Source organism: Artibeus jamaicensis, unplaced genomic scaffold (genome assembly GCF_021234435.1).
Source record: "Artibeus jamaicensis isolate MK-2021 breed Jamaican fruit bat unplaced genomic scaffold, CSHL_Jam_final contig_444, whole genome shotgun sequence".
NCBI lineage: Eukaryota > Metazoa > Chordata > Mammalia > Chiroptera > Phyllostomidae > Artibeus > Artibeus jamaicensis.
The window spans coordinates 7961563-7980966 of NW_026521831.1; the positions used below are offsets into that span (position 1 = coordinate 7961563).

Genomic DNA, 19404 nt, shown 5'->3' on the forward strand with positions numbered 1-19404 from the left:
TCTACACTGGATAGATGCTTTTAGAAAGTTAAATCTACCAAGGGAAATTTCATAAACACCTTCAGTGAGAAAAATAGCTATATACACTTTAATTCTAACATGATCAGATTTAGCCAAGAATTTCTATCAGTAATAATTCTGGGATGTAAGAGCACCCCTCCATTCACCACATTACACACAGACATTTTAAAACAACTAATCATTCATTCATTCATTCATTCATTCATCCTGAAATAACCTTTCATTGAGCACTGCAATAGGATTCAGAATCATAAGAATTCATAAAACCCTATCCTTGCCTTCAAAGAGTTCACAATAGTAGTCATCGTACCATTAGATAATAAGTTTTTGGAACAAGATGTGTAAAATCAACAATTAAATTCCAATGTGATTTTTAAAAGGGCCTTTTCGGGTAACCATATGAAAGCATGAAAAAGATGTATCACCATGGAGACTTAACTCATGTCTCCAATAGGCAGAAACCAGTCTGGTTTTTGCAGAACTGACGAATCTAGCTCGCTCAAAACTTTGGGTCTGTACGTTTGATCTTTACTGAATGAACATTCCAGCTGAATCATTCGATATCAATCAAATTTCTTGTGTTACTTTTGGTTATAATTTTTTGGCTATAGGTAGACTTGCAATAATTTTTTTTTTAAAAAAACGGGTCCACAGAGACTGAATTTTCAAGAAAAATTCCATGTACATAGGCAATGGAATGTGAAACAGGAATGTCAATTATCTGTAAATCATATTGAGTCCAATATTTCACAATATACCCTAGCTATTCTGGCAAAAGGTGCATTTTAAACAATCTAGAGCCTGGCACAGTAAGTTTCAACACCTGGCTATTCAAGAGGATAAACCAGAAAGCTTTCTAGAAGTTCCCAAGAATCCAGCATGAAATCTGGGCGTTGCCATTTTTTAAAAAGTTGCCCCAGGTAAATCTAATGTGCAGCCCAGGGTCGAATCCACTGTCCTTGAGTGTGGGGTCATGCTGCTAAGGTTAATTTTTCACTGTTTACTCTTTAAGGTCTTTAAAGAGAAAGGAGAAATCCTTCATGGATGTAAGGCTGGCATTAGAAATAAGGAAGTAGAGAAGGGTCAACTTGTTTTCTTACTAAGAACCAGATTCCAAACTGGCTGAGCAGCCGCTGGTCGTGTTTGTCGTCGTCCTTGTTATCGAAGTCGGCGTTCTCCAGGGAGTGGTGGGAGGAGGAAAGGCCCAGCTGCCGCCGGCGGCTCAGCTCATGCTCCCGCTGCTCAGCGTGGAACTCGGCTTCTTTCAACAAGCTGCCCAATAGCAGAGATGTGAAGACAGACTATCAGAAAACACATTCTAGAGGATGGCCTGTTCGGAGCAATTACCTCATGAGTATTCAAGCATCTTTGAAATTGGTAGGAGTCAGTCCAAGAAGCCTAATTCCATTTCCTTCCTAATTTGCTAATCCACCCCCATTTTAAAGATGAACAAAGCGAGGCACAAAGAGGCTTCTTCCTCCAATCAATTAGACTCAAGCAGAGCTGATGCCTTCTGGCTTCCGGTTCACCACCCAACCCACTAGAAGCCAGTGCTTCCCCCGCATCTAATGTGAAGCCATGTGGACATCAAATATATGACACAAGGAGAGATTGAGGGGCTTGTACCCGATGGAAAAATATTCACTATCCAGTACTCAAAAACCTGAAAACGAGCGATGAAGATGACCTTTTCAACTGCTAAATGAATGATAGTCTTTAAAAATAATACCCAATATTGGGTGCAGCAAAACCCAGCAATAACAGACAGTGCTGTTGGCACTGTAAATTCACATACGCAGTTTAAAAATCAGTGTGGTGACGCACCAAAGCCACTAAAATATTCACACCCTTTGACCTAGTCAAACGCATTTGGGCATCTACTCTAAGTAAATAAAAAATACAGAAACAGCACTGTATGCAAAAATATTTATCACTTAGTTATAATAGTAAAAACTTAGAAGCATTCTAAATACTTAAGAGTGGAAAATAATCTAGATAAATATTATGTATCCACTAAGAATGATAAATATGGAAATCACAACATGGAAAATACCTACCTAATGGTGTATTATATAAAAAAAATTATAAATACACTGTGATTACAGTTATATAAATAAAACGTGCATTTGAATAAAAGTAGAAGAACATGTGCAAAACAGACGATGATGACAGCAGTATGATTGGGTTTTTTCTATTTTCAAATTTCTGTCATGTTTTATTTGACAAACATCACATTTCTGCATGTGTCAGATACTGGGATGAGAAAAACAGAAAAGACTTAGTCCCTAGCCTTAAAACTTATATTCTATTATTATTCTTTAGTTCTTTTAAAATCTTGCCTCAATTAATATTATACAAAAAGAGAACAAGTCTCGATATTACCATTTTTTAAGCTCCTTTCTTTGTCGTGAGACAGAAGAAGAAAAAGCCAGGAACCTGCATGTTCAGCCCTTGTCTTATTCCGTGGCCTTCTGGTCGACCCCAGTACTGAATCACCCAGAGTTCTCCCCAACTTGGCCGCTGTCAGTCAAGCCTCAGGCCCCCCCTCCACCTCTCACTCTGACTGTGCTCCCACTTCATCCCCCCCAAGACCCCTGGCTGTGCCATCTCTGCGCTCACCACCCTGGATCACAATTACGTGCTTCTGTTTTTACAGTCCCCACACAGGCAACCTGAGGGCTGGGACTATACTTTACCCTCTTCTGCCTCTCAAGTGCCTAACACACGCCTGGCACATAACTGGCATTTGATAAAAATATTTGTTGAATAAATTAAAACATTATCACTGCAACACTGTGCTGGGCTGAGGGCACTTGAAGTTGAATTAAATTTACACAGCTCAAAGGGAGAAGGGTGGCTCAAAGCCAAGGCGGTGTTTTCCGAGTGAGCGACTCATAGCAGCCTGTTACCTAATCACGGCCTCCACGGCGCAGACCAGCTCCTCGGCACCGCACTCGCGGGTGTTGATGGGCGGAGGGGAGGTCTGGTAGAGGTGGGTCTCCGAGGTGGCCCCCACTTCACTGCTGTGATGGTTTGAGTGACATCTTTTGCAGTACCGGACAGGCCTGTTCCCGTGACGACCGCAGCACCCTGCTGAAAAGCAGGTGACAACGGCTCTTCTAACGTGGGAACTGCAGTTCTAGAGGCAAAAAAGGGGAAATCAGTTAGAATTAATCACTTGACATAAGTATGCCTAAGAATGGGAAAGAATGGAAATTTAAGGGGCCCGCTAAAAAGGGCTGCGTGTTTCTGAAGTACCACTCACTAGTGTCCAAAATGCAGGTCAGTTAGAATTCAGCCACAGTTAAAAATAAAGGTGAGAAATGGTTTCCATCCGTGCAAGTGGTAGAAACAGCCCACATATGAGTGGGACCGAGTTGAAAAGCCCTTGCAAAGTCCCCTCAGTGAGGGCGCTGGGCAGCTTTGGGGATTATTTTGTGTTGGTGTTTCAAGTTTTCAAGAGAAATGCGAAGAAAACAAAATAAAACTACAGTCAGAAAGAGCACATCACAGCACATCAACATAGAAAAGGAATAGTTTTAACCTTTAAACTGTTGAAGTTATTTTATCCACCACGAAAAGAGCAAGCAGTCACAGCAGCTCACCGGTCATCGGGCACTGACATCACCCACCGGAAGGAATCAAAAGATGAAGCAACAGAAACGAGAAAAGTGGAGCAGCATGAGACCCCGAAGGTCAGGAGACCCCGAAGGTCAGGGGGCGACTGTCAGAGCCGCACTGGCCAGAGGCAGGGGAGCCAGGAGCATCCACACAAAACAACTGGAGTAACTGTCAGGAAACATCCCTGACCTCCACCCAAAAGTGTGCCCTGAGCCTGTTAGACATGCCACTGCACACTCAGTGTCTTGGGTCCAGAGAGCTTTTCTGTCTTTCAGTGGAGCTTAATAAGATGTGAACACCTCTAGGGGATATATATTCTAAGCCATTACGAACTCAGAGCTTGGTGAAGATTTGAGAACCCTCCATGACAGCTACCTTGGAGAGACTGAACAAGGAAGGAGATGCACACCAAACCCATAGCTGGTATCGAGCTGTGGATCTGAGTAAGGCCATTTCAGAGTAAGGCTTGTTCCACTTTGATTTTAGCACGAGGCTCTAGGTACTAGTGTTAGCAAATCTCATTTTCTGAAAAGGATTCGGGCCAACAAGTCATAGAAGGAGTTAAAATTTGTATAATATTTTTAGTTATCATTTTTGAAAATTATTTATTAAAATGGTGTGTTTCTGCGGCATGTGAAGCCCACACCCCCTCCAGCACTCCAGGCTGCCCTGATGTGTCCAAGCCGGCCACTCGTCCTGCTCTGCCCTTTGTTTCTCTTTTGTGCAGTAAATTCCATGCTGGAAGCTCAGGAATTTTCATTGGTTTGAGGCTTCTCCTGCTTAAGCACACACCAGTGCCACACCACCAGCAGTGTGGGATGGATCGGAGTGTAATCTCAGAGTTCACTTCTTCCTTCTGCTTATACTTCGTCTTTGCTCCTCCGGGAATCCTACTGTTACGTAAACGGGGGGATGTGGATACGGGTTGGGTGGGTAGTTCTTTGCTGTAATGAAGTCCTGGAGTTGAAGGTCTGCAATTTCCCAGCCTGTCTTCTCGTCACACACTGTTCACATTCTTCCCACATGCAAATTCCTAACTGGAGGTCCAAGGTCTTCTCGTCTAAATGAAGTCCAGCTGTGGAGGAGGCTCTTGGGGTTTGGTTCCTCAGATATGCCTCCTTGAACCTGGGCCCTGAATCAAGATGGGCTGGTGGCGACTTCCCCCAAAAGAGGAAAGCATAAGTGATACTATTATGACTCCCACGGCCTGGCTATAGCAAGATACGCAGCTTCCATCTGAATGAATGTCGTGAACCTTCTCTCTTCCTAAGCTTCCTCATCAGGACGCTGTTCTCAGAACCCTGCCATGGCCAAGCCCCATGGACAGGGGCTTGGCCCCTGTGTACATCTCTAGTCAACAATTCTGGCTAAACCGAGCCTTCAAGCCACCCCATCCCAGGGTCCGAACATACCACCTACAGGCCTTTCGATCATTGCAGCCTCCAGCTGTGAAAGTCTTCCCAGGTAAGGCCTCAAAATCATCAGAGACAGGCTGTGGATGGTGCCACGTCCACATCCCTGGTCCACAGACACTCTGAGTGTAATTAAATGATTGTTGTTTCGGGTTGCTATATTGTGAATGGTTTCTTACACAGTACCTGGGCATATTACCTATATTAGTATCAGGAATACCAACTAACACCATGTGCCATCAATTCTAAAAGAATTATCAGCGATAAAACAACCCCAAAATAACATTTGGCTCACCAAAGTTTCGGACAACTACTATGGCTCCTCATAAGTTTTAATAATATATTTACAAGCCACAGTTGGTCCTCAACCCATTTGAAGCCATTTCTTTGCATTCATTTCAAAAGCAAACTGGAGAGATTTCCCTTAGGTTTAGATTCAGCTGGGCGTGGCGTTCAAATGTTCACTCCAGACACTCTGTTCCCTTCACTGCTTTAAAATTTAAATCTAAATAAATAGCTCCAATTGGCCTCAAATAACAACAGAAGTGAAATAAGACAAGGTCTATCTCTTGTCTTTACAATCTCGATGCTCATTCCAAACCTACTGTTCAAATGCAGGAACACAAAATACCAGAAGTACAAACTGTGCCTGAGGCCAGCTCAAAGGATTCTGAGCTACTTAACTTGAACTTCAAGGAAGGTCTCCAAAGTAACATTTATATAAAATACAATGTTCATTAAAGAGTAAGTCATAAAAATGTGCTAATTTGAAGATTGTTAGTAAAAATAATTGTATCATATAAAGGAAAGGAATGTAAAAACATTAATCTAGATGTCAAATATGTTAGGTATACCACCAGAGCCAGAACATGCTGACTTAGAAAATAAAACTGTTTCTCATCTTAGTGTCTCTGGCTTCTAAAAGATTCTCAAAGTAGGAAACAGCCTCGGGATAAAAATCAAACCAAAAGTTGGCTGAATGATGGTGCAATCCTCCATTAAAACTTCAGAAGACATAGGGTACTGCCCAGTTGAGCCTCTCAGCGAGACCAGGGCTCCTAATCATTTTAAGGGCAGACTGAAGTGCCCGGAGCACAGAAAGGACTCTCTCAAAAAGAATTATAGATGGCTTTGGAGGCACAGAACCCCCAGGAGACTTACTGAAAGTCCGCCGAGTTTTAAACTTGCACTAGCAAAAACACCAACGACTTAGACAAAAGGGGACAGGCACGGCTCAACATAAAAGGAGGTCTGTGAGACCCCACCTTCTACACGCAGGGAGCGGCACACTGAGAGAGTTTCTCAGCTACAACATGGGACATTTCTCATCAAAAATGAGAAACGTCTCAGAAAGTGCAGCAACATGCCCATAAAGACAATAACGGATGCGGGAACTGCTCTGAGAGCAAAAGCAGATCCAATTTAACGCACATTCACTACCCCAGGAAACAGAAGAATGCCCGGTGTGTCCGTGGCTGGAGCTCCTGCAGATCAGTGACTGAGAACTGTTTCCTCCTCCTCTTTTTGAACAGAAATCTATTGCTGTCGTCATGTGCCTAGCTCACCATTGTGGGTTGGGTGTGCAGAGAGCAGATAACTTGCTGTTCTAGTTCACAGGTCTCTGGATCAAGAGAATTTGCACCCCAAGTATTACATCAGTGACCGGACCAAACGCAGATCACAAGATAAGGATTTTTAAGCCTGAAGCCACAAGTGGAAAAGAATTTTTAAGGTCTTATAAGGTGGTAAGAGTACTTTGCATGTGGAGAGAATGTAGGTACTAATTAATGTTCAGAGGGTAGATGGTGGTAAGTTAAAAATGTCCACAAAATTCTTGCTGCTATATAAAGGGGAGGAGTCTATTTCCCCCGAGTCCTTGAAGCTGGGCAGGCCCGGGGACATTCTCTGAAGAAGGGAATGCAGCAGAACCAATGCTCCGTGACAGCTGAGCTCTAGTCTCAAAAGGCCTTTCGATCTCCTCTCTCATTCTCTCAGACCACTTCCCCCACCTGAACGAACCTAGCCTAGCCTCCTGGAGGATGTGACGCCTCACAGAAAGAGGGTGAGCTGGACCCCCCAGTCATCCCAGCCAGAGCAGGCACCCCCACAGAAGCCCCGGACAGAGCAGTGAGGCCATCTGGGACCAGCGAATCCCCCGCCTACTCACCAACTGATGCAAACACACAAGTGAACCTACAGAAGTTTATCAAAAGAAGCCCGGCTGAGCGTAAGCCGAACTGCCAATCCACAGAATTTCAATCGAACAAATGTTCGTTGTTGTAAACCACTACGTTTTAGGATGGCTTATTATATGGCAGCAGATAACTGGAACGGCCCTCCAAAGGTACACATTCATGACTAACTCCTAAAAAGTTTAGTCTATGGCCATACCACCCTGAACGTGCCCGATGTCATCTGATCTCGGAAGCTAAGCAGGGTCGGGCCTGGTTAGTACTTGGATGGGAGACTCCTAAAAAGTTTAAATGGCCTGTACATAGTCTCATAGGTAAGTGGGAGCAGAAGCTGGTGTCTCAGCCAATTAACCCAAAGTTCTTTATATGACACCATACTACTTTCTCTTGTACTTTTCCACAACTAGAACCAAAAACGAAAAAACGATATGGTTTAGGGAAACTGTCATGAAGGTGGTCAAAGGAAATTTGAAGCTGGAATCTTTAACTACAGATTAATATTCAACTTACACATAAATAACTACTTCCCATATGTAGTTGGTCTGAGTCTGTTTTAACACATACAGTGAACCATTTGCACCCCACTTCAAAAAATAAGGATGTTTAGCATACGAGATGCACCATTTAGCCAAGTTAAGTTGCACGTATTACACTGTCATTCAAATGTTTTTGTGATTAGACTTCTATTCCAGAGAAGCACATAGCTTCTATTTCAGATTAGTTATCAAAAACATTGGTGCGTAAGACGGGTGAGCAAAGCAGAAATGGAAATAGAGAGCATTAGGGCACAGCGGTCTCGCAAGCTAAATGATCGCTCTTCCCCCTTCACAGAAACAGTGACATGGACACACTGGGAAACCACGGTGCAGAGATGAGGCAGGTGTCAATGAGTGAATTTACATACGAACACAGCAAATCATGCCCTGCCACACAGATGGTGTGTTCTTACCTTCTTCTGACATATAGCAGATATTTCAGCTGTAAGAAGAAGGTACACAAAATATCAACAAAGAAACAGAGCCCATTTCCCATAAGGGCAGCCGTGAAGAGGAGTAAAACAAGTTTTATAATTCAACCTCTAGACTCAGCCAAAACAACTTCTCAATCATCTCATGAATCATCATCTACTTATGGTTTTAATGGCATTAAAAACCCTTCCACGCTGCAAATGCTCCACTTATTCCTGTAAGTAATTCAAACGTCTCAGACAGGACTTAGAATTCAGATCATGTTAAAGCCAAATAACTGTAATCTCACCTCCTCATTGGACAGAAGACAAAATTGAGGGCCACAGTGGTGGCATGACTCCTTCAGGGTCACAAGGCTGCCTAGGAGGAGGCAGACCTACCAACACCCCTGTGATTCCCTCTGTACAGCTGCCCCATTACACTATGACTCTGAGTTGCAGGGCCGCATTCAGAGCTTCACCATGAGGATGATGGATCAGAACATCATCTGATTACTAATTTCAACTACTTAGACCTGAGCTATCCATTTCTATTAGTTCTGACTTAACTAGGTTCAGATGACCTAATACTAAAAGTTAGACTACAATGATATAGTATAATTATCATCAAGCAAAGGCCTTACATTTTTTTAAAAGTCACAGAATTTAGTTAATTAAGGTCTTCAGATCTATTTTTTAAATGAGGTCTTACGCAGTCCTTTAGCACCTGCCTCTGAAGTCTACACCAAGTTTCTCCCATGGGCCTGGTCTGCACTCAGTATGCTCCCAGCTCTGACCACCTGCCATCTACCCTGTGCTTTCCAGGATTTTTCCGGGTCATTTCAGTCCCCAGTTAGGGGGCTAGAACATCCGCCTCCCCGTGGGGAGAAGAGTACTAGCTTATCTATCTGATCTTCAACTTACTGGTGTAGCTCTTAGACCTCTGACAAATGACACACATTACGATCTCGTCTCCTCGTGGAGATGGGTCATGTATCCCCATTTTACTGATGAGGAGACTAGTAATAGCAGCAGAAGAAAGTCCCATTATTCAGCATTCTTCCCGCTCATGTTCCTTATTCCCTTTCTGACCTGGCACAGCAAACGTATCATTGGCAATACCTGTTACATACACAGAAAACCCTCGACATAATCAACAGGGCCTTAATCCTACAGAATCCTAATGCTAACATCTCCCCTTGACTGGGGTAGAAATGATACCTCTTCCCTCATTTTTAAAAGTGTGGGCAGATTATAAGTAAGCATTGATATAATGCTTTGTATCAATGAATATTCATAGAATAGAATAGTTTCATACTTCTGTTACTATCTTTGTTAAATAAAATAGTACAAAAGGAGACAGATCAACCATACCATTAGTCATGATTACTCATGATTCATTCTGAAGTAAACCGTACCTTGTGGCAGAAGAACATCAATCAACCACTCACTGTGGTCCCTAGGAAGAAAAACAAAATTCATTTTTGAACTTCCAGCAATGGTGCCCTTCCACATGAATGCTAATTAGCTGCATGCTCTTGCTAAAAGGCTTTTAATAGAAAGGAAGTGTAATTAAGAGCACTATCATAATAAACTTTTAAAATGTCTAGTGCATTCCAGCTGAATTATAAATTATAGGCATTTTATCATATTCAGTTATCTTTGACTGATAATTTCCAGATGCTAATTAAGCCAACCAAAATACAGCGTGATCTGTACAAAGCTGAGTGGGAGTCTGTGAAACTAACACACAAAGAGGACCCCTGTGAATTACATGTCATGTTTGAAAAGCCAGTTTTATTTTTCTCTGTGGCCTTTTTAACAGGGTCACTTGAGAACTGGAGCCGCTGGCAAGTGAAAGGAATTGCTTTCTCCTGTCGCGCGGAGAAAAATATTGCAACTTTTCAAAGCTGAAATCTTTCCAATGAAAGTTTGCTATACATTAAATATCAGACAAAGCACTCTTTAAGAAACAGAGCAGAATGGGAAAATGGGTAATGTAACCAATTTAAGTCCAAGTGATTGTTCTTATCCTCCTGTTCTTGCCCTATTTCCCGTTCATTGAGGACCCTTATACCTACCCTGCAATCCTCTGGCTGCATTCTTCACAGAGATACAATGGGGGCGGTTTATCACCCAAAGCTACTGACAGGGAAGGGTCTATGCACATCTGAAACACATGGAAAGCCAGAATAAACTCTCCTGTCCCATTCATCACATTCCTGACATCGTGAGCACAAATGTTTCAATAATGACAGATTTTCCAAAGCAAAGTGAGTAAATACTTTTAGTTAAACCCATTCAACCTGTAACTGTTTTTCCTGCCCTGACTGACACATGAGTCCATACGGTTGATTTGAAACGTGGCTACTATAGTTTTCCATTTTTCCTGTTATTTGCAATTCAAGTAACAAATACTATCAAGGAATCTACCCTGATTCCACAAAGATTAAAAAAATCATCTTGTTCAATAGCAGCTCCAACTGCCTCTATGTTACTCTCTAAAGTGGTAAACACGATATATCTCTTTAAGAAAAGGTAAGTACATTAATAAAAAGAAAAATCATAACTGTTACCAAAATGCTGGCAGTAGAGGTTCTCTTCTGCTTAAGAGAAACCTCATTCAGAAAATGCAGCTTTCAGTCTACCATTGAATGATTCACTCTGGAATCTAAGTTCTATATTCATCCTCCAATGTTGCATTTCCAGGTGTTTTTTTTTTTTTTTTTCCTTCCATACATAAGGAGAAGGTTACCCCTTTTGGTAACCAGTTTGGTTACCCCTGCTGTGCTCTGTTCAGTTTCGGATTATTTAGGGCTGAGTTTTCATTAGCCTAAGCTCGGGAATGAAGAGTGTTCATCTCTTCTTAGTTGATCTTCAGGATATTTCGGTTTCTGGATGTTTTAAATCAAGTGAACAAAACAGTCAGATGACTGGCTGAATTTTGTACTTTGCATTAGTTTAAGTTTCTATGACTTGCCAGAGTCATTTTGAATTCTGTTCCTGCTTTTCAAGAAATGATCAACCCATGCTCTAGCCAGTTATGCAGCTAATATACCATAGATTCTTCTGGAACATTCCTCTGACCAGTCTTTTGTTGTTTTTACCAATTTAAAAGGGAAAAATGAACCAAATTTATAAACCAAACAGCCTGTCATTAAAGTTAAAACCCTGAGGAGTTTCAATGATTAGGGACACAAAAGTTAGAATTCCTAAGTTTAAATAATTGCATCATCAAAATCTGTAAATTATTTCCTGAATGCTAAACACCCCGTGTGAAACTTTCCTTCAGTAGACTTCATGCTTCCTTTGATGCAATGGGTAACAACTACCTTTTGGTATGTTATATCAGGGATTGGCAAAGTTTCTGTAAACGTTCAGAGAATAAATATTTCAGGTTTCACGGGCCACGCATTCTTGATCACAACTACTCAACTCTGCTCTTGTAGCATAGAAGCAGCATAAACAATACATGAGCAACTAAATAAAACTTCATTTACCAAAATGAGCAGCAGGCCAGATGTGGCTGTCCCCCAAATGCCATAGTTTGCCGATTCTCACGTTAGAAAATTATCTGGGCTCCATAGTATTTTGTAAAGTGCTTTTCAAGTAGAATCAAGTAAAACCAGAAGCAGAATGTGATATAACAAACTATAAATTCCAACGTGTTTTCATTGTGAATCCCATCACAACTCTTGGCTCTTGCCCCAAAAGTACTTTTTTGCAACTAGTGCAACAAAAATAAATAATACTTTTCTATTTGGAAAATCCATAGTGCTTCGTGGTATAGCTCATTATTATGGAAATATTAGGCTTTTTGTGAGGATAAATCCATTCGCCCTGAGTCTTTCCCTTCCGCCCCATGAAGACCTCTTCTTCACCTTTACTTTCATTTCTAATGAGCCACTGATAACTGTGTTGGGTAAAGATATTTGTCCATTCCACTCAAAAGGAAAAACTCCTAGGATGTTAGAACTATAAAGACTCAACAGAATTTAGGTGGTTGACCTTGAACGTGTCAAATGAATTCACTAACAGGACCCACCTGATTTGTGACTAATATAGTGTGAATTCTGTTCTACTGTGAACAGGTCAGTTCATACTCATACTGATATGTTCATATCTGCCTCTTGCATTAAAAAAACAATTACTTTCTGTTTATAAGTATAATTTACACCCAATGTACAGGCTTAGAAAATTGGAGAAAAAGAAAAAAGAGAAATTTAAAAATAACCCTCCCTCTCAATGCAAACACTGGTAGTGTTCTGATGAGCACTACTAATGGTTTTTCACTATGAATGTGAAGATAAATATACATATGTGCAATCTTTAAAATAAACTGGCATCACGCTGCAGTTTCATCCTTCCTTTTTCATTTAATGTTCATCTATAAGCCCCTAGAAGGTGGAAACCCTCAATCCACATGTCACGAGGTCACACCCGTGTGAGCTCCTGCCATAAAGAAACCGCACAGACCGGTTGCCGTGCAAAAACATGTCACACTTACAAGCATGTTACCTTTTGGGAAGAACAAAGTGAAAATTTTTTTTAATGTAGCTCCTTAGGAAAACTGGGGCTCAGAAAGTAAAATTTGGGGGGACGATGAAAATGTTTTGGAAGTAGAAGAGGTGGTGATACAACATTATGAAAGCGCCAAATGCCACTGAACTTTTCATTGTAAAGTGATTAAATGATGTCATGTGAATTCCACCTCCACAGAAATGTGATGGGAAGTGAGATGGCTTGGCCAATCCCGGAGGACTGGCTACAGGAAGCAGCCTACGAGAAGTGTGAAGCCGGCCCAAGGAAGTACACTGGTGGTGGACCTGTAAGACGGGGGGAGAATCTGACCTGTGAGTAGGAGGCCAGAAACCATCGGGAGGTCAGAGGACTCCTGTGAATGCAGTAAAACAAAAAGTGAGGGAAAGAATAACTGAAAAAATCAGACACAAGTTACCTCCTTCCTGCTGACATGTGGGCATTGTTGAAAAAGAGGGCGTTGTGATTTAGGCAGGAAGAACAGATACAGAAACTAAATTATGGGAATAGTGAAAGTCCTACCACTGTGGAGAATTAAGCTGAACTCCCCAAATAATAAATGAACTAACATGTCATTGAACAATTTGCTCCTGGTAATCGACCACTGACAATACAATACGAGGCCAGGTCCAAAGACACGGTACCTTCACGGCTGGTTTGTTGATCGCATTGTGGCATTCAACGTGCTGGCAGTGGATGGGGTTCCAAGCTGCAAAGCAAAGCACAGTGGATGAGTTCCTCTCATCAAAAATACTTGGGTCCTCGTGAAAAACACAGCAGATGCTTCATTAGTTTCCTTTTTCCTAAATAGAACCGTCATCTGAAGGCTTCTTAAAGTCATTTTTAAATCTATGAAAAACTTTAAAATCGTGCAAAGATATCACAAATCCATCATCCATTCTCCTATGAAGGGAAACAATCCAGTATAAGGAGGCATAGACAGTAGCATAATGTTACCTCAGTGATATACCATAAGTACGTTCTCAAAGGTTTTCACATCTATGGTTTCACTGGTTCCTCCCATCAACTCTGTGGGACAGGCACAGCAGATGATTAACCTCATTAAACAAATGAGTAAGTTAAAGCTAAAAAGGTTAAGTGGCTTGCTATGATCACAGCATTAGTAAATGACAAGCAGGGATGAGTACCTGTATCTCTTAGCTCTTAACGCTGTGCTCTTCTCAGTATCGTACGCTATGCTAAACACCCTAGATTTTTGGCACAAGGAAGTGTTTCAAATGGATAACAACTAATGATGGTAAAACAACTTCCACTTCCCACCCTATTCCCATCAAATGTGGAGACTGAAAAGATGACTTTCTTGCCCAAATAAAGGGTAGCTCTCTCTCGCATGTGACCCACAAACTAAATCTCTGGTATTAGCTAATATGCAACTCCTCAACACAGTGTAACATGTTCTCCTTAACACAGAGAATGAGGACAAGAACCAAGTGATCTGGAACAGATCAGAACAAGAACCACAACAAGTAATAATTAACATCCAGATGACTCTGCAGCCCAAAGCCCTTAGATAATAATACTCCATCATAAAAAAGTAATAGAATTATATGTTTGAAAGCAAGAAATGTTTCTAAACTGCCATATTCTAATGTTATAGGACCATGATGGACCTAATATAGAAGAATTTTCAGGTGAGAGGATATTGCTACTTGGTTATATATCAAATTATAATTCAAAAATATTTACTGTTAATGACCCAGGACTAATTTATGCTCCAAATATTTTATAAAATTTCCTATCTAGAAGTATTCTAACTTCAAATATACTACCCTATTGTTAGATGAAGAATAAGATTCCATGTTTAATTTGGAATTCAAGAAAATATGGTCAACAGAGACATTGACCTCAAAAATATATACAAAAAAGACAAAAAGTACAGACCAGAAATCACTACCGTAGTAACAGTATCACATTGATTATATCTTTAGAGAGAAAGAGGAAATGATTAAGGAATGGATAAATGAAGAAATTATTTGAATATAAGCATTCCATAACTATAAGATTTATTTCCCACATGTGGAAAAGTCAAGATAAATACAGAGAGTAGCAACAAATTTTCTTATGTAATTAATGAAAACTAGAGAAAAAAGAGTGTCTTTAACCAGTACAGCAGTTGCAGATACATAGGACATGTTGCCCTATTCCTTTAATCCCAAATTCATGACAGATATCACTAATCCATAACAGCATTCCTTCCTGCTGAGTCCAGAACTGACTCTAGAATACTTCTCAAAACTGTGCTCCAGGAAGGCACCATTAATCAAAAAGAGTTGGCACACCCAAGATAAAATCATCTCCAAATCTGTATATTATAAGAACAAGTGCCTATCACTTTATAAATATCAAAGAGATTTCCTTGACACTTTTGGATAAAAGTAATATTCAAAGTATATAAAAACTGCTATGGGACAGGCACAAACAAATCGGAATGTGCAACAGCCAGAGCACTTGAATAAAGCTAGAATACAAAGACTCCTGCTCTGCCACAGACTAATGCTTTATATGTGGATGGTGGGGATACCCAGAAAGTCCTACTCCTCTAAACTTTTATTTCATTTTTACAGACTGAAACTGAGTTAAGAACAGGTAGTAAGACTTTTCATTTAAGCTCACTGAATTCATACCAGATTTAAGCTTACTAGAACAGCGACTCTTCATTTCGGTTGTGTATAAAAAATCACTTGTCAAGGTTCCAAAAGAGTGATGCCTAAAACTCATGTGAGATCTGCTGAATCAAAATCTGTGAACATAGAACACAGGTATTTGTAATTGGAAAACATTACAACTGATTCTAATATATGACACCCTACATTCCTTACCACATGACAAATATAATCATATCTCCCTTCATTTGAAAATAAAAACAAAAATATAGCATAAAATATAGCAGAAGAATTCTGCTTCCAAATGACAGAGTAAGTGGTAGTAGACTTGCCTTCCTACCATAAACAACTAAAAATGAAAAATGTATATAAAACAACTATTTTCTGAAACTGGTCTACAGGTAGTACAGAACAATGAGCCGTGAGAGAAAAGAAACAATGAAGTGACTCCTACAATCACCCTGGCTTTCTTCTTGAAGGCTTTCTAGACCTGGACCCTAGAAGGGAAAAATATTAGCACAGTAGATTGGTTCTACTGAGTTGAGGGGACAAATAATGGAGTGTAGACAGGCAAGATGACATAAATTTGCTGTGTAGAGTACCAAAGAAGAGGGGCTCCAGAAATCTGAGGAGGAGTCCTTTTGAAGTGTTGACTTTATATTAATCTGAACATGTATAAGGCAAAACTTCATTAGGCTGCATAGAGAACAACTATAGGGAATCTGTAACCTAAATAATTCCTACATCTCATACAGGGCTGGAAGATATTCAAGTTCCAACCAGCCAGAGTAGAAGAAACTCTGTGAAAACCTGGAATATTCAATACAGACTCTAGCAAGTCATACCATACTAGGAGGGCTGAAATACCATTAGTGAAAAAGCTACCCAAGTTTCACCCTAACAAAACATAAGAACAAGACTTGGAAGGATCAAGCTGATCCACCAGTACTTGGACAGCCAAAACAAACTTCAACAGATTGTAATCAAAGACAACAAAATCTAAACACTCAATAATGTGATCTTCACAAAGTCCAGCATCCAGTCAAAAATCACTGAATATTTAAAAGGAGGAAAATGTAATCCATAACTGGGAAAAAACTGGTCCTTAGGAACAAACCCAGAAATTACAGAACTGAGGTAGTTTTAGCAAACAAGGACTTTGAAACAGCTATTATAAATATATTTAAAGGAAAACATGAACACAATGAAGACAGAAATTAATGATATAATAAAGATTCAAATGAAATTTCTAAAAATTAAAAATACAATATCAAAAATGAAAAATTCACAGAACCGAAGTAATGGCAGGTTAGATAATACAGAAGAATAGATCAGTGAATTAGGAGACATAACAACAGAAACAACCCAAACTGAAATACTGGAAGAAAAATAAAGAGAGCTTCAATGAGCTGTGGGAAAATAGGAAGAAGAATAAGCATGTATGTTTAAAAGCCAAAAAGAAGAAAACGGAGCAGGGAATGGCAATTATTTGAAAAGAAAAGTGGCCAAAATGTTTCAGTTTTAGTGAAAACTATAAACCCACAGATCCAAGAAGCTCAATGAATCTTAGGCAAAATAAAAACAAAGAAAATCACACCAAAACTCATTAAAATTAAGTTGATGAAAACCAGTGATAAAGAGGAAATCTTAAAAGCAGCCAGGAAAAAAAGACACATTACTTACAAGGGAACAAAGATAAGAATGATCGCTGATTTCTCGTCAGAAACAATGCAAGCCAGAAGACAATGGAACGACATCTTTAATAGGCTGAAAGAAAAAAACTGTCAACCTAGAATTCTATACCCAGTGAAAATATCCTTCAAAAATGAATATGAAATAAAGACTATTTGAAGACAAACACAAGAAAAGAGAATTTATTGCCAGCTGAGCTCCACTACTAGAAATGTTAAAGAAAGGTCTTGAGGCTGAAGGAAAACGATACTAGATGAAAGCTCAGACCTACACAAAAGCAAAAAGAGTCCTGGAAATGGTAAATATAATTAATAAAAGACTTTCTATTCATATTAACTTGTTTTTAAATGATGATTTATTGTTTAAAACAAAAATAACAGCTATATGTTGTGAGACAAAGAGAATGGAATGGATTCACCAGTGAATTCTATCAACTATTTACATGCAAGCTAGTATAGTATTATTTTAAGGCAGACTGTAAAATTGAAGGTATATATTGTAAACTTTAAAGCAATTCTTTTTTTAAAAACATGTATAGCTAACAACTCAATGCAGAATTAAAATGAAATCCTAAAAAATAATTACCCCCAAAGAAGGCAAGATATTAAAAAAAGAAAAGGAACTAAGAACAGATGAAATAAATAGAAAACAAGTACAAAGTGATGAGCTTAACCCCAACTATATCTGTAGTTACATTAAATGTAAATGGCCTAAAAAATCCTATTACATGTAAATGTTCTAAAAGGCAGAGGTTGTCAAATAGGACTTAAGTTTTTCAAAACACATGATTCAAATATATGCTGCCTGTGAGAAACATGTGAAATATAAATATAGATATGTTAAAAGTAAACAGATAGAAGAAGTTGTGCCATTATATAATATATGAATAGCATAGCATTAGCAAACAGTAATAATAAGAATACTGGAGTGTCTATGTAAATATCAGACAAGTACTCCAGGACAAAGCATATAACCAGTAATGAATAGGAATATTTCACAGTGGTAATAGTCTATTCACAGAGATGACATAACAACCATAAATATCTGTGCATCTAATGGTAGAGTTTCAAATTATGTGAAACAAAACTGACAAAACTAAAAGAAGTGAGTCCATAATTAGTGTACATTTCACCAATCCTCTTTTAGTAATTTATAAAGCAAGCAGACAGAAAATCAGTAAAAATATAAGACCTGAACAACATTCTCAACAACTTGACCTAATGACTCAACCACTGTGGAATAGACATTATTTTCAAAGGTATATGCAAAGTTTACTAACAGAAATAATATTCTGGCCCATAAAATAATAAGCCTTAAAAATTTATATAGATCATTTGCAAAGAGTATGTTTCCTGACCATAATGAAATTAAGCTGGAAGTAACAAAAGCATATCTGGAAAGTCACCAAATATTTGTGTATTTCAAAAAATACACTTCTAAATAATCCCCAAATTAAAGAAGAAATCACAAAGAACATTTTAAAATATCCTGTACCAAAGCACAATAAAATCACAGCATATCAAATTTGTGGGATGCAACTAAAGCAATATTTAAAGGAAAATTTATAACTTAAAATTTTTATATTAGAAAATACAAAATAAGCAAAAAATAACTTATGCTTCTACTTTAATAGGATAGAAAAAACAAATAAAACTCAGTGTTACCTGAAAAAATAAAATAAAGATAAAAACATAAATCAACAAAATTGAAAACAGAAACCCAATAGAGAAAATTATAAAACCAAATATTGGTTCTTTGGAAAGTTTAATAAAATTGATAAGTCCTCTAGCTAGCCTAATGAGTAAAAATATAGAGAAGAAAAATTACCAATATCAGAAATGAAAAATAGGATATCATGGAAGATCCTACAGACATGCTGATAAGTTTGATAAGTCAGATGAAAATGCCCACATTCCTCAAAAATCACACATTACAAAATCTGATTCCATAAAAAGGAAATGTAAATGTCCCATAACTATTACATTTAATACACAATGTAAAACATTCCCATGAAGAAAACCCCAAGTCTGGATGGATCCACCAGTGATTCTATTAACTAAGAGAATAAATAATACAAATCCTACATAAATGCTTTCAGAAAATAGAAGAGAAGGAAACACCATTTTACTTTATGAAGTCAGCATTACTCTGTAAACTAAACTAGATGAAGGCATTATGATCAAAGAAAACCAAACCAGTCCTGGGTGGTGCAGCTCAGTGGATGGAGCGCCAGCCTGGGAACCAAAGTGTTTGATTCCCAGTCACGGAGCATGTCTAGGTGGTGGGCCAGGTCTCTGACTGGGGACTTATGAGAGGCAACCGTTTATCTCTCACACAATAATATTTCTTTCCCTCTC

The 19404-nt window shown here is 39.1% G+C and overlaps 1 protein-coding gene across 3 annotated transcripts in view; it reads right to left on the reverse strand.

Annotated features, from left to right (window-relative positions):
• Positions 1-19404, reverse strand: part of UNC79 (unc-79 homolog, NALCN channel complex subunit) — a 162292-nt gene that overhangs the window by 111550 nt on the left and 31338 nt on the right. For all 3 annotated transcript variants that reach the window (XM_053665979.1, XM_053665978.1, XM_053665980.1), the window contains 6 exons: positions 13376-13440; positions 10274-10362; positions 9611-9651; positions 8196-8224; positions 2931-3160; positions 1122-1293 (listed from right to left, as the gene is read on the reverse strand). In XM_053665979.1, the coding sequence (XP_053521954.1) occupies positions 1122-1293; positions 2931-3160; positions 8196-8224; positions 9611-9651; positions 10274-10362; positions 13376-13440 (626 nt within the window). The remainder of the gene's footprint in view (positions 1-1121; positions 1294-2930; positions 3161-8195; positions 8225-9610; positions 9652-10273; positions 10363-13375; positions 13441-19404) is intronic.